This window comes from Cydia strobilella, chromosome 11, assembly GCF_947568885.1.
Source record: "Cydia strobilella chromosome 11, ilCydStro3.1, whole genome shotgun sequence".
Lineage (NCBI taxonomy): Eukaryota > Metazoa > Arthropoda > Insecta > Lepidoptera > Tortricidae > Cydia > Cydia strobilella.
Window position 1 is genome coordinate 17,973,267 of NC_086051.1, and position 26,245 is coordinate 17,999,511.

Below are 26,245 nucleotides of genomic sequence, written 5' to 3' on the forward strand. Positions count from 1 at the left end.
TACTCACTATCTGTATACCAAATTTATAAAATTGATCCCATAGCTCTTATGTCAGCGAATTAAGAACTATGGGACATATTTTTGAGTAAGTTGTACTAAAAAAATAAGTTTTGAACCTTATTTTATCTCATATAAGTCATCACTATCATCAGTTTCGTATGTTACCGGCTTTTGGGAATGTTACTGGTAACATTGGTAACTTACTAGTAACATTCCCAAATGGAAACTTACTGGTAGCGGGAATGTTACCGCTGCCCATCACTAATCAGTATGCACTATGTATCATCAGGTGTCGTTGTAAGTTTGACGTCCGACTGCATTTGTAATCACAGTGGCTACACTGAAATGGCTTTGCCCCAGTATGTATCATCAGGTGTTGTTGTAAGTGTGACTTCCGATGGCATTTGTAATCACAGTGGCTACACTGAAATGGCTTCGCCCCAGTATGTATCATCAGGTGTTGTTGTAAGTGTGACTTCCGATGGCATTTGTAATCACAGTGGCTACACTGAAATGGCTTCGCCCCAGTATGTATCATCAGGTGTTGTTGTAAGTCTGACTTCCGGATGCATTTGTAATCACAGTGGCTACACTGAAATGGCTTCGCCCCAGTATGTATCTTCAGATGTCGTTGTAAGTGTGACTTCCGACTGCATTGGTAATCACAGTGGCTACACTGAAATGGCTTTGACCCGGTATGTATCATCAGGTGTTGTTTTAAGTGTGACTTCCGACTGCATTTGTAATCACAGTGGCTACACTGAAATGGCTTCGCCCTAGTATGTATCATCAGATGTCGTTGTAAGTCTGACTTCCCACTGCATTGGTAATCACAGTGGCTGCAGTGAAATGGCTTCGCCCCAGTATGTATCATCAGGTGTCGTTGTAAAAGTAACTTCAGACTGCATTTGTAATCACAGTGGCTACACTGAAATGGCTTCGCCCCAGTATGTATCATCAGGTGTCGTTGTAAGTCTGACTTCCGACTGCATTTGTGATCACAGTGGCTACACTGAAAAGGCTTCTCGCCAGTATGTGTCCTTTCATGACTTCGTAAGGCTGAACTTTGACTGCACTTGTAGTCGCAATGACTACAGGTGTACGGCTTCTCTCCGGTGTGTATTCTTTGGTGAACTCGTAAATTTACTTTCCGATTGGTCTTGTAGTCGCATTTGCTACATTTAAATGGCTTCGCTCCAGTATGTTTTCGCAGGTGTAATTGTAAGTTTGACTTCAGACTGCATTTGTAATCACAGTAGCTGCACGTAAAAGGCGTCCCGCCAGTATGTGCCCTTTCATGACTTCGTAAGGCTGAACTTTGACTGCACTTGTAGTCGCAATGACTACACGTGTACGGCTTCTCTCTGGTGTGTATTCTTTGGTGAACTCGTAAATTTCCTTTCCGATTGCTCTTGTAGTCGTATTTGCTACATTTAATTGGCTTCGCCCCAGTATGTATTCTAAGGTGTAATTGTAAGTTTGACTTCCGACTGCATTTGTGATCACAGTGGCTACACTGAAAAGGCTTCTCGCCAGTATGTGTCCTTTCATGACGTCGTAAGGCTGAACTTTGACTGCACTTGTAGTCGCAATGACTACACGTGTACGGCTTCTCTCTGGTGTGTATTCTTTGGTGAACTCGTAAATTTCCTTTCCGATTGCTCTTGTAGTCGCATTTGCTACATTTAAATGTCTTCGCCTCAGTATGCATTGTCAGGTGTAGTTGTAAGTTTGACTTCAGACTGCATTTGTAATCACAGTCGCTACATTTAGAAGGCTTTCCAGCAAAGTGTATTGTTTGGTGTTTGTGTAAATCACTTTTACACGAACTTGTGTAACTACAGTGACTACAATTGAAATTATTCTCCAAAGAGTGACTCTTTAAATGAGTCTCCAAAGTTTTCTTGGAACTCGTTGCATACCCACATTCAGCGGACATGAAATTTGAAACACCATGTTCGCTTTTCTCGTGTTCTATCACATGCAATGTAGTTTGAAACGTAGAACTACAAAAATCACAAGCAAATGATTTTTGTCCGGTCAATGAATGCGAGTGTTGAATGTGTTTTCGTAAAATAGACTTGTTCATGAAATGCTTGCCACAGTGTTCGCAGCCATATGGTTTGCTGCCACTGTAAACAGTCGCGAGGCGCTCGAGCACCACAGAACAAGCCATCGCGAGCTGTTCCCTGGCGCGGGCGGCGCTGCCGTCCGAACACACTGGAACACAAATTAACAAAACAATTTCAACGGATTATACAATTTACAATGACTTAAACATATATCTCGACGATTCGCCTGATTGACGCGCGTTAAGAGTAACATAGGGACAATTAAGACAAATCGATTGAAGTAAGTTAGATCAAAATTAGCCCACACGTCTGGTCTGTAGAGTGCAAAGGAATGTTTTTTTGGACTCAAAGTTCCTTTGCATGTGCAAAGATGATAACGAAAAAATAATAAAAAAGTCAAATGTCTATAAAATACACTTCCACGAGCTATTTTAGGGCCACTTGCACCATCCAACTGACCTGAGGTTTAGCGGTTAAACCGTAACCATGGTAACTCGAGATTTAACCGGTTAACCCCGGGTTAGTGGGATGGTGCAAGAGGCGCTTAGAAAATTGCTGCAGTTATCTTGGTCTTTTTTCATTCAACACACCACTTTATATAGCCTATATTGATTACAAGAAGGCATTTGACACCATACTACATTCAGCCATTTGGGAAACACTAGAAAACCAACAAGTTCACAACACCTACATAACAGTAATTAAAAACATTTACATGAATAGCACCAGCAAAATACAACTTGACAAAATTGGCCCATCATTTCCCATTAAGAGAGGGGTAAGGCAGGGAGACCCACTATCCCCAAGATTTTTTATAGCCGTGCTAGAATCAGTTTTCAGACAGCTAGATTGGAAATCACTTGGCATAAATATTGGAGGAAAAAACCTGACACATCTAAGATTTGCGGATGATCTGGCCCTGTTTGCAAGAAGTAGTAAAGACTTAGAATATATGATGAACACATTGAACATAGAGAGCAAAAAAGTTGGACTTGAAATGAATTATAGCAAAACTAAAGTTATGTCAAATAGCAACAAAAATCAGATAACTATAAAAAATGAAAATATAGAGTATGTCGACCAATACATATACCTGGGAAAACAAGTAAGCTTCAACCCAAATGCAAAGGAACAGGAAATTGAGAGAAGAACTAAAAACAACTGGAATAAGTACTGGAGTCTAAAAGAAACCCTAAAAAGCGACCTACCTATCAAGCTTAAGAAGAAGGTAATGGATATGTGCATACTCCCAACAATGATCTATGCATGCCAAACATGGAAATTCACTTCAAAGGCCAAAAGGACGATAGTTTCATGCCAAAGGGGCATGGAACGGAGTATACTTAAAATAAGAAAAATTTACAAGATCAGACATTCCATAATCCGAGAAAAAACTAAGCTTATAGACGCACTAAGCCAGGCCCAGAAACAAAAATGGAGATGGGCTGGCCATGTTGCCAGACTCCAAGACGAGAGGTGGACTTTTCACACAACAGCCTGGAAAGGTCCAGACGGAAAGAGGAAGAGAAGACGGCCATTGGCACGATGGTCGGACGACATAATTAAAACAGTGGGGGCCAACTGGATATGGGAGGCCCAAGACCGAAGAAAGTGGCAGATTCTGGAAGAGGCCTATACCTCTTAGGAGGGTTCTGGAGTGATCATTAGATATTAGACATTTAGAAAAATTTAGATTAAGTTTCAACCCAGAAATAAAAGGCTTTTTTATTTTTTATTTATTTATTTTTTATTAGGTATTACGGTAGTATGCTATTTATTACGTTATTCAAAGTAACGATATACCAAACTATAATATATGAAAAGTAATTATAATAACTGTAATGCACCCGTATAGCGGCTGCTGGCGTATCTTAGCTGTATACTTTTGGTTTGTTTACCTATATGGGCTATATGATTCTACTACTTTAAAGTATTATTTATTTATTTATTTAATACAATTATGGTTAAACGGCATTACAGCAAATACCAATGCGCCGAGAAACTTAAGCTAACAGAATATTTCATTTCAAGAAAAATATAATACAAACGTAGGTACAATACAAGATACACAGGAAGAAACAGAAATAACACATCACATAACATAGTATTATTTATTATTTATTATTATTAAATTTTTAAAGGTAGTTGCGAGGTCTACAGCTCACAGAGCCCCTAGTTTCGTTTATTGAAAGAGCGTTAGCGAAGGTCTCCGTTTCCGATTGTCCAGATGTTCTCCTCTGCAGGTCGCATTTGTTTACCGATTTTCGTGAAAGTTCGCTGTGATAATGACTCAACTAATTAAGATTTAGTATTTTTACATTTTTAAGCTTATGAAGCTTATCGCGAAGTCTACAAAAGCTCAAAGAGCCACTAGTTATTTATTTTTATTTATTAAAATTCACGACAATAGCACACCACCACAGAAAAACTAATAGTACAACAATACAAAAATCAACTATAAATTAAATAAGAATAAGGTTGATATCTTTCCAGCATCAAACCCGTGCACGTGTATTATGTTAAACGGTACTGCTTTAAACCGTGTTACCCAATTCAAGTACCTAGGTCACATAGTAATAGAGGATTTAAAAGATGACATGGACATGGAGAGAGAGAGGAGGGCGTTGTCGGTTCGTGGCGGTATGTTGGCGCACAGGTTCGCTAAGTGTAGCACGGAGGTCAAAATTACTTTATTCCGAGCGTATTGCCAATGTTTTTATACTGGCGGCCTATTTTATAGTTTTTATACTGGGCTAATTTTAAGCAGAAGTCCTTTGACTCTCTGAGGGTCCAGTATAACAACATTTTCAGGGCCCTGGTGAGGCTCCCGCAATACTGTAGTGCCTCTGGCATGTTTGCGGACGCGCACGTAGATGATTTTTATGCCATTATGCGGAAAAATATAGCATCAGTGGTACACCGTATACGTGGGAGCTCCAACGGGATCCTGAAAATGATAGCCAACAGGTTAGATTCGGTTGTTTTGGGACGGTATATCGAATTGCATGTTCACAAACATGCAGTTCGATAGATCGGCCACAATAATTTGTAATTTATTAGTGTGTAGTTTCATGTGTGTAATTTAGTGTAGATACTGTTCTGTAACATAACATAGCCTGTAAGTTAATACTAACAACTATGGACTGTAACTGTCTGAAAATGAATTATTTTTATTTTTTTTATTTTATTTTTTATTATAGACGCACCCCCTTCGGACAAGGCCATCACATTGCGCCGCGGCGCTTCGTTTTCGCGCGTTGAACGCTCACCTAGGACACTTTTATACGTGCCAATGGTTTGTTTCTTCCTCGCTGCTCGCTTGGCCGCCGCGCCGCTTCGCTTCGCGTTCGCGAATTGTTCGCCTACGTAAGACGCTGCCTTACACTGTTTTTATCAAAAGTCTTCTGACAACACTTAGAACGGTTATTACTTGACAGTTGCCAGACCGGAAGTGGGTGGTACATGCAAACATATTATTATTTAAAAATAATAAACTGACCTTGTAATGGGAGCACTTTAGGACGATACCACTCTTCAGGGCCCAGCACGAGCTCGTCCTTGACCTCATGGTCGGTGTACAGCGCGGCCGCCACGCTCACTCCGCGCCCCCGCTCCTCCTTCACACACACCTCTCCAGGCTCCATCTTCACACACACCTCTCCAGGCTCCTCCTTCACACACACCTCTCCAGGCTCCATTTTCACACACACCTCTCCAGGCTCCATCTTCACACACACCTCTTCGGGTTCCGTCTTCAAACACATTGTCTCTATTGACATAATGTTGTGTGTTCACAAGCTGGTAACGGTGAGAACCTGTAATGAAATGTACATAGCACGTGATGAATTGTGGAGCCTCACAGCAATCACAGTAGATCACGAAGCATTGTGGTACATGTGGTATTAGGGTCAGGTACACTAAACCGTCTGTCACTGTTTAAATGTTTGTATGTTTTATTGTACATAGGATAGGAAAGTTTCACGGCTCACTGCTGATTGACGTTGATCAATGTGGCAAGTGTGGGTGGTACAACTGGCCCTAAGATATGTATAATCCAATTAATTATCAAGTCTGTATTTTATTAGTCGCTCAGGATTGGGAAAAGTGGCACTGTCTTGTGTCAGAGGCCAAGTCTTATTTTGGGTCACTGAGCCAATGGAGTACGTAAGTATTTTATATCTGCAAACAATATTATTTTATATTATTTTTCCTTCAATATCCCTGCATGCATGTAATAAATAATGCATGGAATATCCCTGCGCGTCCATAGGCTACGGTGACTGCTTACCATCAGGCGGGCCGTATGCTTGTTTGCCACCAACGCGGTATAACCTCTAGCTGCCCAGAAGCATATAAAAAGTCTCCCGTTCCATTTAAATTTGAATCGTTATTTAACAAATCAAAAATGGTTTGTCTTGGCAAGTCTTGACGCGTGGGCGGCTCAAAAAAATTAAAGATGTTTATTACCTGAGTATGCCTGAGTAGGACAAGTACAAAGTATTTCAGATGTACCTTTATCGTTACAACTTGGAACAATCAACGAAAGCGGAAGTATATTTATTTACGGGGCATAAACTACAAAATACATATCGTAGACAACTCGCGCTGGTACAACTATTTCATTTACAGCGAAATTAAAACGCAATTCTCTTAACAAAAAACGATTAATCCAAACCGTTTACTAACACAAACCACGGACGTAGAATTAGAATATGTAGACAAGACAAATAATTGACAATTGTAGTGATTGAGTGTGACCAGTACTAAATAAAAAGGATTGACCGACCAGATTGGGCCAGATGTACTTGGTTGACTTGACTGTATCTAATATTGAATGATCTAAAATCGTAATGATTTAATGGAACGGCAACTAAATACAGGTCAGTTTAAAAATAACGATTTAGTTATATATTTTTTTGTAATTACCTGCTCGTATAATGCAATCGAATTTCGTATAATTGCGGACACTGGATCGTATAAACAAGATTTATGTGCTGGCAGTGGCAGCCCTGTCCACGTGGTTCCTACTGTACAATACCACAGGCGGTGTATATTATCCTACATTCAATTCAAGAGAAAGAAAAACGGGATAATCAGCAGCCTCTGACAGAAATTCAGTGAGTGGTATGACGTTGAGGCGTGAGCTGGTTATCAACTCTTACTCTTAAAATGGTTCCGCGATTGATTTTCGACTTAATATGTATTCTCATCGTCGCGGGCGAAGTATACGAGCGTGAACGTCAACGCGCTCTTTTAAGACTGGACCGTAGTTGCGATCTCGGCTCGTGCTTTCCTGCCTCCGGGGACCTCCTCATCGGTCGTGAAGACCGCCTTTCTGCTACTTCTACTTGTGGAACCTACAAACCCGAAAGATACTGCGAAATTACAGATTTGAGAAGGAAAACCTGCTTCTGGTGTGACTCCAGTGACGACACTGTAAACAATTTAAAATTAAACCATAAAATACATAACGTTATTTACAAATATTCCGGAACGCGTGGCGAATCGTGGTGGCAATCCGAAAATGCCAAAGAAAATGTTTCCATCCAGTTGGATTTGGAAGTGGAATTCCATCTTAAGCAATTAATTATGCAGTTCAAAACATATTTACCAAAGGCCATGTTAGTAGAGATATCAACCGATTTTGGGAAAACGTGGCGTGTATATCGTTATTTTGCGTACAATTGTACCGAATCTTTTCCTGGAGTTCCCGAGATAAAAAACTCTTTGATAGAAGTTGTTTGCGAATCGCTATATTCTGGCGTTATCCCAGCAACTGACGGGAGTGTTAACCTTAGATTTTTGCCTCTAAGTATCAGTCCGTATTCCGAGGAATCAAATATTTTTTTTCGCTCGACTAACCTTCGGATCAACTTTACACAACTTCACAGTTTTTCTTCAAATGGCGATATATTATACAATATTGACAATAGAGCGGCAATTGGAGATAACTACTACGCCATTAAAAAAATAACTGTTCTTGGTTCTTGTTTCTGTAATGGACACGCAGCAAGATGTATGCCGTTTTGCGGAAAGGAGTCAAATGACAACATGGTTTACGGTCGCTGCAAGTGCACTCATAATACGCTCGGAGTGAATTGCGAACATTGTCATGATTTGTTCAATGATTTACCTTGGCAGCCAGCTGTTGGAAAGAAGACTAATGCGTGTAAAAAGTGTCCCTGTAATAATCACGCTACAAAATGCCATTTTGATCCCGAACTTTATAATAAAAGTGAAAAGTTACGTGGTGGTGTTTGTGATGATTGACAACATAACACTACGGGTACCTATTAGTGATGTTCCGTTCTCGAAATTTTCCCGAGAACAGAGAAATCTATCGGAAACGTTCTCTAAAACGGAAATTGTAGAAAAAGTACTTTTTAAACAAAGAAATATTTTATTTATGTTATTTATTTTGTTTTCGGAGGTAAGCCTATATACTGATTATGTTATTTTATGTACTGGAATAGTGTAAACATGAAATCCCCTCATTTCCTAAAAAAATCCTGAGAATATTCTCTTGAAACGTTTACCGGACATCATTTGTATAAAAAATAGTAATATTATTATTAGTAAATAAAACACATTCAATTAAGAAAAAAATTGTTTGATTTTAGTGAACCACGATGCAAGTAAAACTTTTTTCGGACGGTAGGCATTTAACTGTAATTTTTCGAAAAATTATATATTTTAGTAAATATTGTGTAGAATAGGTTTTAAAGAGTGGAATTAAAATAACAAAAACATAATAGTAAAGTAAGTATTTTTTTGCTTTCAATTTGGTATACAAAAATAGTAACTAATAAGAGCAGGTGTAAGTACCAAGTAGGTTGAATCCACGCTTGCAGCTTCTGATTCTATATCCTTTTTCTTTGCAATAATTATCACGTGATTATCACAATAGAAGAATTTCGGGTAATATCGCCACGCCACGCTCTGTAGCTCTGACTCCGTACACAGTTTGCTCGAGATGTTCTTTAAATTTAACACATGAGTAATGATGTCATGATTCGAGTCCATCCATCTTTTAGCTGAATAATTTCAGGCATAGGTTTTGTCTAAGCAGGTAACTTCATAGATGCGCTCTACTCGCTTTAGTTCCTCCATTGACGTATTTGATTCCTTATTCATTGAGTTCCTCCCACATGTCTTTAGCGGAAGCGGAATCAAATCGCACGATATTTTGCAGAATGTCATCGGACATCCAACTAGGGAACAAATCAAACTAATTTTATGAAATCTTTTTAAGCTGGTATTTTTAGTTTTTAGTATTTATTTTTAAGTTAGTTTTTTAAGTTTTAGTTAGTTTATTTAAATGGTAGTTTTAGTTTGATATATATTATTAGTTTATAATTATTATGTTATTTAAGTTTTTATAATATTGTATAATTATGTTATTACAAGTTGGGTTGAAATCTTTTGATTTGTGAGTTTTTAAGTAGTCGCACTACTAAACGTATTTCATTTTTTTAAGTGTAGAATAGAATAGAATAGAATAGAATATATTTATTGCTCTCATGTAAACATGCTTTATTTTGTTGCTGAAAGTCCGGTAGTGTAAGCACAGTTTATCATCGTAGACATTGAAGATTTGACGTTTTCAATTTTTTTTAGTTGTCATTGTTGTCAAAAAGAGTTGATCTATCAAATGCTGGCGAAATCCACTTATCAATACGTATCATAACAAAATTTGTATTTAAATGAATTAAACTAAAACCTTTCACAATGAATTTCGGTGGTACATTAAGAATTAATAAATTCGCTTGTTTAATATTAGGTTTTATATTATTTATAATAATTTATTGGCGATCCGGCGGTGCTGTGACTGATAAAAGTGATTTAGTGAATCTAAAACATTTGTTGAAAGCTGGTATTTTTGCGGCAGAGCGTGGTGGTAAGAGAGTTGTGAGCCAAAAGAATGGAGAATTAAACGTTCAGAGTAAAGGGAAGACGCAGGAAGGCGCGAACGATCCTGTGACGGACGCAGATTTCGCATCGCACTGCTCGATGTATTACAGTTTGAAGAATACATTTCCTAAGTTGTCTATAGTGTCGGAGGAGCATACGGGAGCGGCGGGCTGCAGTGACCAGGAGGCCATAGACTTGGAGAGTACGCCGGCGGGGCACAGTGTGATAGATTACATGTTTGATGAACTTGTTTACATTAAAGATGTGACTGTGTGGATTGATCCGTTGGATGCTACGCAGGAGTACACAGGTACAATGAGTCTTACGTTTTGATTTAGTTTGCCTTATAAGAAATCATGATTAAACATTCAAAAGTGGAATTTAGAATGGTCAGGTCTCTCTTGCTGAATCATATACTCGATTAAAGTTTTTGTTATAAGATACCTTTCACATGTCTTACATGCTCTCTTTGTACAATTTTGTTTAAAGCCAAGTGCTTAACACATTCAGTGCCAGCGCATGCTACATGCTATGAGTGTAGCCGATACCACGCAAAAACCCATATGTAGCTTAAAGTGACCCTTCCTTGTCGTAACCTCATGGCTGAGGGACGTGACTATGAACTGGGAACTATATATATATTTGCCTTATGGCATTAGGTACGCCATTTGTATTTATAATTTTTTGTGCAATACAGTTTAAATAAATCAATAACCTGGCAGATTGCTGGTAGTGAATGTGTTAATCTTTTATTTACAATATTGACATTTTCTAATAATCAAAACAACAAAACTTGTGATAATAAAATGTTATATAAAAATACTATCATTAAATTAATTTTATGGTTTTTAAGATTCCGTACCCAAAGGGTAAAAACGGGACCCTTTTACTAAGGCTCCACTGTCCGTATGTCTGTCTGTCTGTGTCTGTCCGTCTGTCTGTCATCAGGCTGTATCTCATGAAACATGATAATTAGACAGTTGAAATTTTCACAGATGATGTATTTCTGTTGCCGCTATAACAAGAAATACTAACAACAGAATAAAATGAATATTTAAGTGGGGCTCCCATACCAACAAATGTGATTTTTTGCCGTTTTTTGCGTAATGGTACGGAACCCTTCGTGCACGAGTCCGACTCGCACTTGACGGGTTTCATCTAAAAGCATGTTGAGTTAAAATTGTTTAAGTTTAAAATCAAATGTTAATATCCTATTGTATGTGTAAGATCTGCAATATTTTCTATTTCTGAATTTTATTTATTTTATTTTACAGAGGGCCTATACCAGTATGTAACCACCATGATGTGTGTAGCCATTAAAGGAGTGCCAGTTATCGGAGTTATCCACTATCCATTCACACCACGGACCTACTGGGGATGGTACACCAAGCGGACATCCGACAATATACCCAGTGTGGCTCATGTGAGTTTTTCATATAATTCGACAGATGATCTTGATGCCGCTGTATGGCTACAATCGCTATCTTATACCTTTAAACGGGCCATTCTTGTATATATATATTTTTTTATATCTATTTTTTTATATCTATTTTTTTATGGGGTTTCGTCACCATTCTTGTATATATATTTGTATATTTCGAGGATCTCGGAAACGGTTCTAACGATTTGGGGGTGTTTGGGGTTGAAAAATCGATCTAGCTAGGTCTTCTTTGGGAATACGCGCATTTTTCGAGTTTTTATATGTTTTTGAGTTTGTATGATGTGATAACTCTGATTGTCAAAAGTTGATGTATTGACTTTGAAAGAGGCCTACTTGCAGAATATCTTTTTGAATTTTGACAATCCAGTTGGCATACAACATTGGTGTCGTATAGCGCCATCTACTTTACCTGTCAAACTTGGAGATTCAATTTTTTCATCTCTCTCTTTAGCCTTTTTCTACCCTTTGGGTGTAGGCCTCCTTCATTTTGCGCCATTCGTCACGATTCTGTGCGACTTGGAGCCACTGCTTCCCCGCAGTCTTCTTGATGTTGTCGTCCCAACGCATCTGTGGTCTACTTTGAGGACGCTCTTCCCCCCATGGTCGTCACTCGAGTAGTCGTTTGCTCCACGAATCGGTCTTTCGTGCTATATGACCAGCCCATTCCCACTTCAAATTGGCTTCGCGTTTTATAACATCATTGTCAATGTAGAAGCTGAAGAATGCAGAAGTAGGAAAATAAAATAAGATAAGATAAGATAATATTTACTCATTTAAAACTTATACAATGGTATACAAATTATACTTAAATACTAGTACATGAATAGATTCAACTCAAAATAGGTACAGGTCAAGTTAAAAACTTTAATACCGAACGAATTTTGTATTTTTTGTCGCTCATGGAAATTTGATAACAATACCTAAACTAAGTAAAAATTTACTTGTATCTTAGGTATGCACTTTTTGTAGGTCAATGTATCAGTGGGTATGCTTGCCGGTACAATGGTACCATTACTTTGCTAAAACTAATACCTTTATAACAAAATTGAACCCTACCACATTGAAATAAAGTCCAACTAGTTTGCAACAAGAAGATGTGACATTTAATTATGACTATAAATATAAGGAAATGCCCTGAAATTTCAGAAGGAAGAAAACAAGAACCAGCCCACAGTGGTGGTGTCTCGCTCGCACCCGGGCAAAGTGACGGAGACTGCGAAAAAGGCTTTTGGCGACAAGACCACAGTAATTCCAGCGGCAGGCGCTGGGTACAAAGTCATGACTGTTGTCAATGGTAAGAATCCTATCGGAGTTTGTAAATGGATGCAATCAGCAAAAGAAAGAAACACATGGAAAGCTATGGAGGAGGCCTACGTCAGACGACGACGAAGTTAGTTGTGAAACCAAATTAATATATGCTATATACTACAAACTTCAATAACAAAGGCTACCGTAAAATGGTCCTACTTTGCTCCCTGGTGGGTAACTATGCTCCAGTTGAAAAAAAGATTCAATTGCTACATTAGTCATAAAATTAATCTAACTTTTTTGGCGGGCCTATTAATTTGACGCACAATGGGGTAACTTTGCACCCCTAAGTAAACTATTGGTAGGAGCAAAAATACCCCATACAATGGGTATCTTGTGCTCCTTATTCATAGCTTCGTTTTATATAAAACAACATTTCATAAAGTTGATTTACAAAATATGTTATATAAGATGTTCTTCTTAATATTCAATTTGTCTAAATATTTCATAATGAACAGTTTAAAAAGTTATTCAAAATTTCCTTAAAATGGAGCCAAAATTGGTGCAAAGTAGGACCGCTTTTACGGTATTTACATTTACATTACTTTGCCCCACAGGCACCTACGACATCTATCTCCACACCTCCGTCATCAAAAAGTGGGATCTCTGCGCCGGCGACGCCATCATCAAATCCGTCGACGGTAAGATGACCACCACTAAAGGGGACGCCATTGACTATTCACCGAATGAGGTGAAGGTGACGGACGGGGTCCTAGTCACGAGGTACGACCATGAATATTATTTAAGCAAAATGCCAGTTTTAGCGCCTTGAGTGCCAAAGTTTTAAGGTCCCTCCACACTCATGCGCGAATCACGGCGCGAAGCCGCGAACGTAAGTGTGGCGTCGATTTCGCAGATTGTTCACGCCTTCGCGCCTTGTTCCCTGTTTTTTGTCGGTTTATTAGCCCGCGTCAAAGGAGGCGCGAAGCGCGAACTGGCAAGACTCCACATTACACACTATTTTGACTCATATGTGGCAAGATAAATAATAATATTATTATATAAAGCGGCTATATTTTACGGTTTTACAACAAAACAAAATGGAAAAATAGCTAAATCACGTATGATGCCATAGATAACTAGCAGTTAAACTCGATCAGCTGATGCTTTTCCGCCATCTTGGCGAGAACCAAACTGCGAAATAGGCGTGAAGTTTGCGAGTGTGGAGTCATACGTCAACGTCGCGACATGTTCTCTCCGCGAAGTCGCGCCGCAATTCGCGCACATAGTCTGGAGGGGCCTTTAGGATGCTAAGGGACTCCATTGGAACCAAATATTGGACCTTTTTTATTAGACCTAATGCGTTTCACTTTAAATAAATAGTTATTCTAATCGGGATTTTTAAATAGCCTCCTAAGTCCAAGAATCGTTAGTTTCGGCACAGGGCGGACACGCTATACATCAAAAATCACTTGCGTTTCTATGTGTGAACGGCTTGTCTGTACAAGTGTACACGCGTCATGCGTCATTGTGTGAGTAAGTTGCTTAAAAACAGTACTGAGCGGCCGGCAAACGGCCGTCAATCTACTGTCGCGGGGCGAGGGCATTCGAGTCGGGGCGGGGCGGGGCGTGGCCGTTCTGTATGATAATACTATTACTTATTCTGTGGTTTCGGTTTTAAATTTAGAACCGAGTTATATAATCAAATTTTAAAATTACGTTTTGGAATAAAACCTTTATAAGAACCTCTGGGACTCAGGAGGATAGTTAACTATAACCGAATAAGTTCTTTATTTATCCGAATAAAAAAAATAGTTCCCTTTAATATGGAGTGAGTAGTTTTTTAAACAGTTTGGTAACAGGCATGTGACAACCCTACGTTTAAGCGTCCGTTACATTCACCGCTTACCATCAGGCGAGGTGTGTACTTGTTTGCGGCCGACATGGTTTTAATACAAACGAGCTGTGGAGTTGCAATCTGCTCATCGTTCCAATCATGTAGTTCGCAATCAAAAATTACAAAATAAAAATGCTCCAATACATTATGAATCTGCACATACATATACATTATGATGTCCGCTTATCAGGTGCAGGTCTTTGCCACCGTCCGCTGTAATAATATGTGTCGTTTTCAAGCAAAAGGTACCACATTGTCGCTTGCCAATAAGAACGCTCTAACAGGTTATTCGTATAAAAATGCAAGCTAATTTCGTCCTCTTTGTAAACGACAATGTGATACCTATTGCTTGAAAACGTCACATATATCAGGGAAAATGCATTAAGTCTAATGATTTTAGACCAACGCAAGTCTCCCATTTGTTACTATTTTGAAAAAAAAAACTGTAATGTATTGTATGATCGTGTTGGAAATGTGAATTGGTAGTATTTTTATAAAATTGTGTATTTGGCGGTGGGTTATTAAAAAAAAAAAAGTTATCTTCTAAGGCCCTATGTGCATTACAATCTACAATCCGTTTCAACCTTTCTTACAATTAAAGTATTTAGAATTTCTTTTGTTCCATTGTTTTTTGAAAAAAAAAAAACTGACCAGATACCAATTAGCATTTAAAAAATCCACATAGGACCTTATTAGACTATAATTAAGTTACCTAATTTATATTTTTTTGTTATAAATGAAATCAAATAATAATTTATGTCGCTATATGTATAATCGTAGACAATGTTATAAAAAAAAATATTTTTTATCTTTACTATGTTGTAAATTGCGAGTGTTAAATTCCGAAATTGAAGGTATATAGATATAGGTAATCGTATAAATAAGTAGTACAGTCAATAAATTTAATTTTCACCACACCAACTGGTAAAGGCTCTCTTGTTTTAATATGTGCCAAAATACGAAAGTTTTCAATGTAAGCAAATCCTGACCAGGAATATAGGGACCGTGCGCGTTGGAGGGTCTGCCATCTTGTGGCCTGAATCGGAACCATTAACATGTACATCACATGTACATTGACACTTCACGCCAAAGCAAGTGCTGCCATCTTGTGGGCTACTTTGGAAGCATAAACTACACATTTACGCCTCGCGTCAAAAATCTGACGTCTCCTGTGCTGCCCCCTACAGTTTATGCACGCTCCCTATATGATCACGCGCCAAGTTGCGGAATTTCACTGGAACAAATTTTTTCATACTATTCTGAACTGTCACCCTATACATGAGAATAACAGCGCCCTCTTGACAATGATCAAATATTTCTGGTCAGGCTTTACATGTGTAAATCTTTGGAAGGCTCACCAATGTAATGCAATAATAGATTATAGATTGGTGTTATTTAATTCTGTAATATACTGATAGAAACGCCATCGGTGGATCTTATGTTGTTGGCAATAAGGTTTACTTTCGCTGGCCACATAATATTTGTACGTAACTTATTTCGTTTTTAACTTTTTACGTCAAACTATTATTTGTAATGAATTTATTGTGGTAGCATGATCCGACTTAAAACTATTCCTTGTAATGTACTTATTTGGTACTTTTAGTAGCATATTACTAAGACGTTTTCTAAATAATAATGGAGTTATTCATAAACGCGTTACTGGCCTGAATTAGCTATTAATCTTTTGTCTTTATCTGTCATTTTGATTTATGTATGTGTAAGAAAGGGATAATTTAACTAAATCAGGCCCGTAAAGTTTTATGAATAAGGGGGAAATTCTGTCAATTAAAATAGTATTTTCTTAAAATAAATGAATGTAGATTGTAGAACATTAGGACTTTCTTATATGTATAGGGCTGTGAAAACATGTAAAAATCGAATATATTATATTCTACTTAACCCTTTATACCGCATAAGGGTGTCAAAAATTACCTATGCAAAATTTAGCCCTATCACTTTGATGTGGGAAATATATTCCCTCTGTCTTCTAAAAGGCTTTCGTGTAAAAATGTAACATTGCTACAACACTGCTTACCCAAATATAAAATATCAACTCAAAAGCATGAATGTTGCGTTATGGAAAAGCATTGGTAGCCGATTGATAAGGTTTCTAACTGCAGGTAGTGCGTTTAAACCCGGGCCCTTCGGAAATGTATTTACAAAAAAAATATAGGTACCTATTTATCGGTGAGCAACCAAAGATTAATAGTTATTTGTTATACAAGGGTGCAAAGTTGTATTTTACCCGCGAGTGTTTCAACACACGAGAAGTAAAATACATTTGCACCCGTGTGTTACACAAAACTTTTCCTCTCACTATAGCGAGGAAAGTGCAACATCCACAGACGTTAGATCATCTTTATCACTGGAATCACTTATTTTTTTACGATATTATAACAAAAAACACTGGAAATTCTGATTTTTACGTGAGTCGGTGAGAAGTGTTTTTAAGTAAAAAATTTGTTGACAATGTTGACATTTCTGTTCTGACGTATAAAATGTCAAGGATGCGTTTTGAAATTGCATCGACTCAACTTGTGCGTTCAGAATAATATTTAACATTATAAAAAATCTAACGTTTCTTATGGAATTTGCAGGTTTATGACTTAAAATTATTAAATAAAGCTGAATTTGGTATTTTTTATTAGATTCTCAAAACCATTTATTTAATGATAATTAATATCGAACGAACCATTATTATGAGCGTTTTACGTTTTGTTATCTGTCAAGCTACTTAAACACGCTCCATCCAAGGTCAAATTACTTTCCCCACTAGTGGATAAAATGCGATGCGTTTTTCCCCGCTTGTTTTAAAGGATAAAAGACGGCTTCCCGAGCTAGTGAGGGGAAAACAAATTGAAAGGTTGCTAGCATGGGGAAAATAAAAACAATTACATTTTTACACGAAAGCCTTTTAGAAGACAGAGGGAATATATTTCCCACCTGATTTTGATGAATCAAAGTGAGCAGGAAAGTCCCAAATAAAAAAAGTTAAATTGTTTTACAGTCTCGTCTGGCCCCAATGTGCAATACAATGCACATTCCGATTTATATGAATATTTCATTTCATAAAATGTATAAAGTACTCTTAAGTTTTGGAATAAAAATTAAACTATATTTACAATTATATTAAACTTTCTCTGTAACAGAAAAGGGTTGTACGAGGTTCGAATTGGGCACCTAAAGTGTGATTTAGGCCCACTTGCACCATCCCACTGACCCGGGGTTAAGAGGTTAAACCGTTAACCAAGTGTCAAATTGTACTGGTAACCGTGGTAACTGTTAACCGGTTAACCCCGGTTAGTGGAATGGTGCAAATCGCGCTTTTTTAACAGGGTGGTAACCTAAATTGGTTGTGTGAAAATTTTAGACGTATACTTACGTACAATTTAAAAAATAAAACTGCACATATTACTGTAACTTTATACACGGTTTATTGTAAAACAGGCCTTCGTTTGCTGCGGCAATTAGTGTAATTCGTAATTACATATCGCCGCTATACTTACTCAACCTCATATCTGCAACAATCATTTGATGGAAATGTCGCTTTTCTTTCATTCGGAATACGGGTGTTTTTCATCAAATGAGTGTTGCAGATACGAGGTTGAGTAAGTATAGCGGCGATATTTTACATCGGGTCGTTCGACCCAGTGCCGCGGTGAGCGTGTTAAATTACCCTGTCTAATGAATTAATGATAACTTTCCATAATTAATGTTATCGTTTTCTATTGTTATTTTTATGAACGAAATCATTTAATTACTTGTAAATAGTTAAGCGTAAGACTTAAATTATTCTACCTATATATTGGTTTTATTTGATGCTTTCACTTCAGTTGTAGTTACTATATTTTTCTCTTGCTCTGAAAGAGGGTCGTTATTGTTCTAAAAGGTGTGCAGAAAGTGATACGTTTCTGCACTAGAGCATTTTACTTTCCAACTGCACTAGAGAATTCTACTTTCCAAGTACGACTTTTTAATTTGAACGATAAGCAATTGAAATTTGGTTTTAAATGGATTTGTTATACAATTTCCATTCTGATATTTAACTCACCATTCCATAAATAACGATACTTTTACCTAAATGGTTAATTTATAATACCCTCAATAAATGATATAAAAATTATACTAGTCATATTTAAAAAACACATGTAAATATTTTACTTTCCTCATATTCGAAATGAAAAGTAGTGTTTAACTCGGGTGAAAGGCATCATTTCAGCCTCAGACTATTGGCGCTCTCACTGCGTTCGAGCGCCAAACTGCCTCAGCAGATATAAGTGCCTTTCGTCCCTTGGTTAACAATCTACTATTTAAAAACCATTTTCATTAAAAAGACGTTAAGATTTTACTCCCTTTTTCTAATGCTAAAAAAACGAAGTTTAATCAAATTCTAAATTCGTAACAATCCTGAGTGTTATTCAGATTCAAAACCAAAGTAAACAACAAGGAACATGTTTAACGTTTTTATTTCAATAAATTAAGCAGGTTGTTTTATTCAATATTCAATACACATGTTATCGCCCTCGTACAATTTCGACAGGAATGTGTGCCTAGCCTAACAACCGACACTGAAAGCTGACACTGGGGTTTGAACACTGAAAATTGTGATGATTAAATTAAATCTATCTTGGCGCTCATCGTTTTAACCTTTAGCTATAGGGGGTGCCACCAATGGGTGTGGCCGGTCAAAGTATTTTACAAATCGCGTCAACCCTTGGAGGATATAACCAACGGAGACGCCTTGTCTGTAATTTGCTGTACAAGTCTGCTAATTTTTGCGGGGAGACGTCAGATGTATACGTAACGTCAAAATAGCCGTGTCAGATAAACGTCAGTCCATACATTGTGTATGACCATTGGCCGACTATTTCCGACAGAGGGGAACGGTTGTTAATGGCTACTCCGTTTGGTTATATCCTCTAAGCGTCAACCTGTAAATCCTACGAGTAGTGTTACCGCCCCGCCATCTATATAAAAAAACCTTTGACATTTGCCAACCCCATTTATTGCGTGTTCATTTTATTTAGGTTTTATTTTATTTTATGGGTGTGGCCGGTCAAAGTATTTTACAAATCGCGTCAACCCTTGGAGGATATAACCAACGGAGACGCCTTGTCTGTAATTTGCTGTACAAGTCTGCTAATTTTTGCGGGGAGACGTCAGATGTATACGTAACGTCAAAATAGCCGTGTCAGATAAACGTCAGTCCATACATTGTGTATGACCATTGGCCGACTATTTCCGACAGAGGGGAACGGTTGTTAATGGCTACTCCGTTTGGTTATATCCTCTAAGCGTCAACCTGTAAATCCTACGAGTAGTGTTACCGCCCCGCCATCTATATAAAAAAACCTTTGACATTTGCCAACCCCATTTATTGCGTGTTCATTTTATTTAGGTTTTATTTTATTTTATGTGATAGCAAACGAGCAGACGAGCCGCCTGATGGGAAGCAGTCATTCTCGCCCATGGACATAAGCCACTTAAGCATTGCCGACCCTTGAGAACCCTAAATACCCGCTTCTTGAAGAATCCCATGTCGTAGCACAAAGGAAATACCTCAGGAGGCAACTCATTCCACATTCTGCACGTTCTGGGAAGAAACGAGCGAGATGCCCGCTTATTCTTGGTATGCCATGTGTCTAAGAAGTGAGGATGAGCTTTGTTCTTTTGGCGGGAGGTGCGGTGATAGAAACGAGACGATGGCACCAGATTAAACAGTTCCTCGGAACATTCCCCATGTACAGATGTACAGACGGTACAATCAGAGAGCCAACGTCTCTCCGAAGACTAAGAAGTTCTAAGCCGTCAGTAAGTTCGGGATTGCCGACAATACGAACTGCCCGCCGTTGGATGGAGTCAAGGGGAAGGAGCTGGTACTGTGGAACGCCAGACAAGAGATGAGAACAGTACTCCATATGGGGTCGAACCTGCGCTTTATATAACAAAAGTTGGTGACCCGGTGTGAAGTACTGTCTGGCTCTGTTAAGCACCCCAAGCTTTTTGGAGGCCAGTTTGGCTTTTTGTTCCAGATGACTACGAAACTGGACTTCGTAATGTCGACACCAAGTATCCCGATACTTTTAGCGGTGGTAAGGGGAATGCCCTGAAACTTTGGCGCCGTGACAAATGGGGTTTTTTTGGCGGAAAACGCGCAGACTTGTGTCTTACTGGGGTTGAACTGGACGAGGTTACGTCTACCCCATTCGGAGACCTGTTCAAGGGACGTCTCGATCTCAGACACAAGTCGCATCCTGCACCTGCTCAAGGGGGGCGTTTGCACGACCTGTATAACAGCTATCGCCAGTGCTGTCATCCGCATAGCAATGAATATTGTTAGTTGATAACATATCATTGATATGCAGAAGGAACAGGGTAGGCGATAGTACAGATCCTATGGATGTAAAATTTAAACGTTATTTATCTAACAATATCTGACGCTTAAATTTGTATCTTGAAATAATAAAAAGACACGCAATGAAACAGTGACTCGTGTTACATTTTTGTGGAATAACCCATATCTAAAAGTTACAAATCTTGGTTGAAATCATGATTAATCATGAAGATTGACAGCGTTAGCCATAACAGTAATAAAGGTGCTATATGGGTGTGATAACCTACGACGCATTTTTTTTACATGATATTAATAAATTCGCACAATGGAACGACATAAGATTATGAAAATTCCATTGAGAAGATCAAAATAATTAATTAAAACCAGAATCAACTTTCAGTCTCCAGTCCTTGGTGCCGAAATGATTTTACGAATTCAGCACTTAATATTCGTCAATTCCGCCATATTTCACATTTACATAGATTTCATTCACCGGTAGACCTCTTTAAATAAAATTCCAAAATGACTCACGGTTACATATTTGAGACATCAACACTTACTCTAAATCTATTCATTCACTGAGAAACATTTAATTTTTTTATGTCACACAGTTCACACGCCAACATCATGGGCGCAAGCAAGCCAATATAGATCTTATTTGAAAGCAAGAAGGTTACATTGATATCATACGCTATAAGGCCATAACACTTATAAGCGTTCTTGGCGTCAACATGTTCAATCAATTTTAATTCTATAAGAAATATTTTTATAAACATTTTATAGAGTAAAATAATTCTCAGTGAATATATGGCTTAAATCAAATTTAATTGACCAATCCTAACAGATGCGATATGCCCCGCGGTCAATTGATTGCACAATATTATCTAGCTTTCTGTCTATATGTAGAATACTATATTGTGCAATAATTTGATCTAGAATTCTAGAGGCTATAGGATAAATTATTTTATTTATTTTACATGATGTACTTGGATATAGTAGACATTAAATTAGGGATGTACACATTTTTTTTTCTTTGACAGAATAGCACAGGAAAGTTTATGACAAGATGTGCCTCTCCCACCGCTGACAAGAAAGCGAATAGCAATTGATTATTTTCTATTATTATTTTCTTTAGTTTCATTTATTGATATTGAATCAATGACACGCAAGCAAAATCCTCGCTCTTAAAAAAAATTGCGTCTCGTTAATTGTCAGCGGTGTGACTGCTGCCTAAATTTTTTTTTTACATTTTCGTTACAGGCCAAACTTAAGAGGGGTTTAAAAATAGTTGGATATTTTTTTTAATTGCTGTGCCTTTCTGCCAAATATGTACCAGCATAATTTTTTATAATAATTTTAGTTGACAAACATCAAACATCACATATAAAATATGCAACGATATGAATACAATTCGGTTTTGACCACAGTTTTGGCGACCGCAACTTAAAGTTACGTCCAAAAGTGGGTTCGCCAGTAAATTATAGCCAAACAATTTGAAAACACAAATCAATTATCTGAGTATATTACTATATTTTAGTGACCAGGAAGTTCTTTGAGATAAATTTCATTAGTTCATTTTGACATTTACTTCTTGTGAGATGACAAGGTTCAGTTGAAAAGACAGTTTAAAAAGCAATTAGTGCATTTGAGAGCAATGAAATCGTACAGTTATCAATAGTGGCGGATGAAATAACGCGCCAAAAGTATCTGCCACCCTGGATAACTTTTCTAAATAGAGATAAATCTCTACAGGTCGCGATCAAAAGTATCCCTTACAGTCTAATCTGTACGATTTCAATACAAAATGAGCCATTTTTATAGCTTTTGAGTGGATTTAGGTTAACACCGTATAGATTTTATCAACTGTCCAGGTTCCCGTATCCTGGTCACGGACACCAAATTGTAGACATCACAATAACATTTGACAGGGATCCATAAATTACTTCCTGGTCTATATATCACACTTAAAACAGGTATTTAGATTACATATAGTAATTTCACACATAATTTGGGAACAGTATATATCCAAACCTTTGGTTTTATAATACATATCAAGGTGTTTTACTGTGAAAAGTAATGTGTATATATTTAAGTATTAAACTTGCTCTTATAAACGCAAAACGTACAAAGCTGATAATAAAGGCATTTTTTGGAAATATATTGTATCTTGTTTATTTTTCCAAAAATATCCAAAAATTAAACTGATTACCTGCTCTTAGGCAATAAAAAGATAACTAGAAACATAATCATTAGTTTTTACATGTTTTTATCAAACAAAGATGAAATAATTAATTATACTTGCAAATATGTAACTTGTATAAATGTGACAACGACTATAGGCACATAATTTTTCATACAAAACTGTCATGGACACTAAGAAAAAAATAACCGAGTAACAATAATATTTCAGTCTAGTTTTCAGCTGTGTCTATAACCAATTTTAATAAAATTGAGAAATACTATAACACATTCGTATAATGATCATGTTTCTGGTTGCATCATAAATATAATCAATAATTATATACAATTTGAATTCGACAAACAATTTTTCCGGATCTAAGCAGTACATTATTTGATTTCATATCCTATTATGCTACTTACATTTATTTAGCACTGACAAAATACGATTTCCCATTGGTAATGTCGGCCGTGTTTTGTATAGAAATATGATTAAGTAATAAGTATATCATTACCGATTATTACCTTTTTTATAATACAATTAGGGGCGTTTTCTATGAAAAGGGACCTTATTGTCGATGGCGCTTACGCCGGACAGCGTCGCGCGGCATTGTATTTATTTTGGAGCATCGTTAATAATGGCGTAAGCTCCATCGACAATAAGGTCCCTTTTTATAGAAAATACCACATTTAAGTCTTTATCATCATGATAAGACGTTGATAAAGTAACTTTAATGAATCACTTGAGCAATATTTTTTAGTACCAATATTAACTAGCCATCATGTTTTTGCAAATTTATAAAACGCATATGATACATTTTGTTACTTGTAGCAATGTATTAAAACTGGAGCAAGAAAAAGTATCATTGCATCTACTATGTGTGACAAAGGAACCCTTTTTTAATGTCGCGACAAATTAATCTTTAGTGTGTGTGTGTGTGTGTGTGTGTGTGTGTGTGTGTGTGTGTGTGTGTGTGTGTAGGGTGAATCTACAGATGTGCTAGTTGCAGAAAAAGAAAGTTAAAAAAAAAGCTGAAAATGTTTTCGGACAATTCTAAAATATAGTTTAGCAAGCCATTTCTGTCAGTAGAACAAGGCGGAAAATTTAAAAAATGTAGGCGCGAAGGGTTATCCTCCCAGAGAAAATTTTAATTTCGCGCCTTTTTCTACTGACAAAGTGGATTTTGCCACATTATATATATCACAAGAAAAATAAAGTTTCCCTTTTGGAAATATGAAATATCAGTAGGTGTCACCCCATTTGTCAACGCCGTATCAGTAAATGACATGTCATACACATACACATGAGGCCGGATCCAGACTCTCTCGGCGCGAGTCTTGGCGGGTGGAGGCCGTAGGAGTGCGAGCCATCCACACTCTCGCGATAATAATTAAAATCTCTCAGTTGCTCGCTACGTCTACTAACAAGATGGACGTGATTGAAGTGACTCTTCACTCTATTTCCTAAAATATGTACCAAAAAACCAAAATTAGTATTAATCAATGTAAATCTAGCATAGATTATATGAAAAATAATTTTGTCCAGTATAGATGTTCTCTGCAGCAGCAAACACAAAGTGAGCGAGCGCGAGAGTGTGGTTGATTCTCTCGCCTCACCCCCTCGCGTCCTTTGACCAGGCGTGTCTCACTCCGCGATTTAGTCGCGTCGCTACAAGTACCTGCGGCCGCCTCATTTTTGAGGTTTTGCCATAGTAATTGCCGCACACCGCTATGGAACGGACGCCTGCACGCGCTTGCACCGCCTTGCGCGTAGTCGCGTTTTGTTAGGGAGTGAATCTTCTATACCTAGTACTATTATATATTGTGCTTTTGACTCGCGTCCCGAGCGAGCCGAGGGGACACGAGCGCACCCACACTCTCGTACTCGCATTCCCTCCTGTAGGCTCGTAAAGAGTGTGGATGCGACATTAGCGATGTCGCCAGCGTCTTCAGAGCCTACCTTAAGGCCGTAACACACCGTCGCACCGCACCAAGGTCATTGTGCGAAGCAAGAAAGCAATCTCTTTCTCGCTCTTACTTATGGGTGCGTCGCACAATAACCTTGATGCGGTGCGATGATGTGTTAGGGCTATAAGGCGGATTTTATAGGATTGCTCCGCACTAGATCAATATGTATTTTCAGGAAGCGTTTTACAACTAACAGCTTTCTCATACAATGAGGGCTAACGCGTATGAATTCGCCGCTAGGGGCGCTAGTGTAGATGGTGGTCTTTTCCATAGTTCGAAATGTCAAATGTCACTTGTCACTTCAATGACTGACAGCTGTTCTTTAGTCTTGGACCACCATCAACAGAGGCGCCAACTGGTGAGCAAAAAAACGATAGCCCTCATTTGGCGGCGCGGAGCGATCCGCACAGACGGTCCGCGTGACACTAAAACCCGCCTTAATCGATTTAAATCGATTCGGTGACGATTCCTTTGGAACTGTGTAAGCTGTAGTTTTGCTTTAGTCCTAGATTTTAATTTTCCAATATTAAATGAGCAGTATTTGTATACAAAACGCGACCGATAGCCCGCGGCGGCCCGCTATATAAGTATGTACACTCGACACTGACACTGATCACATATCGTCCATGCGCGATACAGCCAACGTGCTTACTGGTTACACGGAGTCGTCTGGAACAATTTACAACATTTTATGTTTTTTCTATTAAATAATACGCAAGTTTTAAGTCCCCGGCAAGCTCGGCCAGATTGCACCTTTTCATACAAACGTAGTTCCGCTCTCATTTTAAAACTACGTGTTGGATTGTAATGAAACTTTGCACTTACAATGACATGAGGTATATCTAGGTCTGTAATTAGTTTATATAGCTCCAGTTTTTAAAACAAACGCAATAGAGCAAAAACAAGTTTTGTATGAAAAACTTAAATTCGCTGTATTTTTTTAACTATGGTATCTGAAGCTACATAAACTAATTACAGACATACCTTATCCTATTGTAAGTATAAAGCTTCAGAGCAATCTAGCTAGTCGTTTTAACCTTTTGAACGCCAAGCATTGACGTAACTCGACGTGACACCGCAATGAAGCAAAATAAAACCTTAGAGAACAATAGTGATTACAAAACACGATATCGATATTTTCACTGATTTCGTTTTTGACATACTTAGATTAGAAGAACCACTACACAGGTGTTTTA

General features: G+C 37.8%; 4 protein-coding genes across 4 annotated transcripts in view; 2 read left to right on the top strand and 2 right to left on the bottom strand.

Moving 5' to 3' along the window:
• Positions 1 to 265: 265 nt before the first annotated feature.
• On the bottom strand, positions 266 to 6,756 carry LOC134745696 (zinc finger protein 260-like). Its single transcript, XM_063679813.1, has 3 exons — positions 6,540 to 6,756; positions 5,572 to 5,887; positions 266 to 2,220 (listed from the first exon to the last, which is right to left on the bottom strand). The coding sequence occupies exons 2-3, from the start codon at positions 5,849 to 5,851 to the stop codon at positions 266 to 268; spliced, it is 2,235 nt and encodes a 744-aa protein (XP_063535883.1). The 5' UTR covers positions 5,852 to 5,887; positions 6,540 to 6,756.
• A 463-nt stretch (positions 6,757 to 7,219) lies between these two features.
• Positions 7,220 to 8,557, top strand: LOC134745296 (laminin subunit beta-1-like). The gene has a single exon (XM_063679290.1). It carries the CDS (start codon positions 7,242 to 7,244, stop codon positions 8,340 to 8,342), a length of 1,101 nt encoding a protein of 366 aa, XP_063535360.1. The 5' UTR covers positions 7,220 to 7,241; the 3' UTR covers positions 8,343 to 8,557.
• Positions 8,558 to 9,715: 1,158 nt separating this feature from the next.
• On the top strand, positions 9,716 to 14,251 carry LOC134745569 (putative inositol monophosphatase 3). The gene is made up of 4 exons (XM_063679644.1): positions 9,716 to 10,293; positions 11,258 to 11,406; positions 12,571 to 12,718; positions 13,290 to 14,251. Exons 1-4 carry the CDS (start codon positions 9,801 to 9,803, stop codon positions 13,502 to 13,504), a joined length of 1,005 nt encoding a protein of 334 aa, XP_063535714.1. The 5' UTR covers positions 9,716 to 9,800; the 3' UTR covers positions 13,505 to 14,251.
• Positions 14,252 to 19,617: 5,366 nt separating this feature from the next.
• The window catches only part of LOC134745645 (ubiquitin-conjugating enzyme E2 W), a 30,493-nt gene continuing 23,865 nt past the window's right edge, over positions 19,618 to 26,245 (bottom strand). Inside the window, exon 6 of the mRNA XM_063679766.1 lies at positions 19,618 to 25,718. Within this exon, the coding sequence (XP_063535836.1) occupies positions 25,705 to 25,718 (14 nt within the window). The 3' untranslated portion in view covers positions 19,618 to 25,704. The remainder of the gene's footprint in view (positions 25,719 to 26,245) is intronic.

What these genes read in the sequence shown, in the direction of transcription:
- LOC134745296 (XM_063679290.1), top strand. Translation starts at nt 7,242, where the DNA reads ATGGTTCCGCGATTGATTTTCGACTTAATATGTATTCTCATCGTCGCG.
- LOC134745569 (XM_063679644.1), top strand. Translation starts at nt 9,801, where the DNA reads ATGAATTTCGGTGGTACATTAAGAATTAATAAATTCGCTTGTTTAATA. An exon ending in TGCTACGCAGGAGTACACAG is followed by an intron (nt 10,294 to 11,257) that starts GTACAATGAGTC and finishes TTTATTTTACAG; the next exon opens with AGGGCCTATACCAGTATGTA. An exon ending in AGTCATGACTGTTGTCAATG is followed by an intron (nt 12,719 to 13,289) that starts GTAAGAATCCTA and finishes TTTGCCCCACAG; the next exon opens with GCACCTACGACATCTATCTC.
- LOC134745696 (XM_063679813.1), bottom strand. Translation starts at nt 5,851, where the DNA reads ATGTCAATAGAGACAATGTGTTTGAAGACGGAACCCGAAGAGGTGTGT. An exon ending in TAAAGTGCTCCCATTACAAG is followed by an intron (nt 2,221 to 5,571) that starts GTCAGTTTATTA and finishes TTTGTGTTCCAG; the next exon opens with TGTGTTCGGACGGCAGCGCC.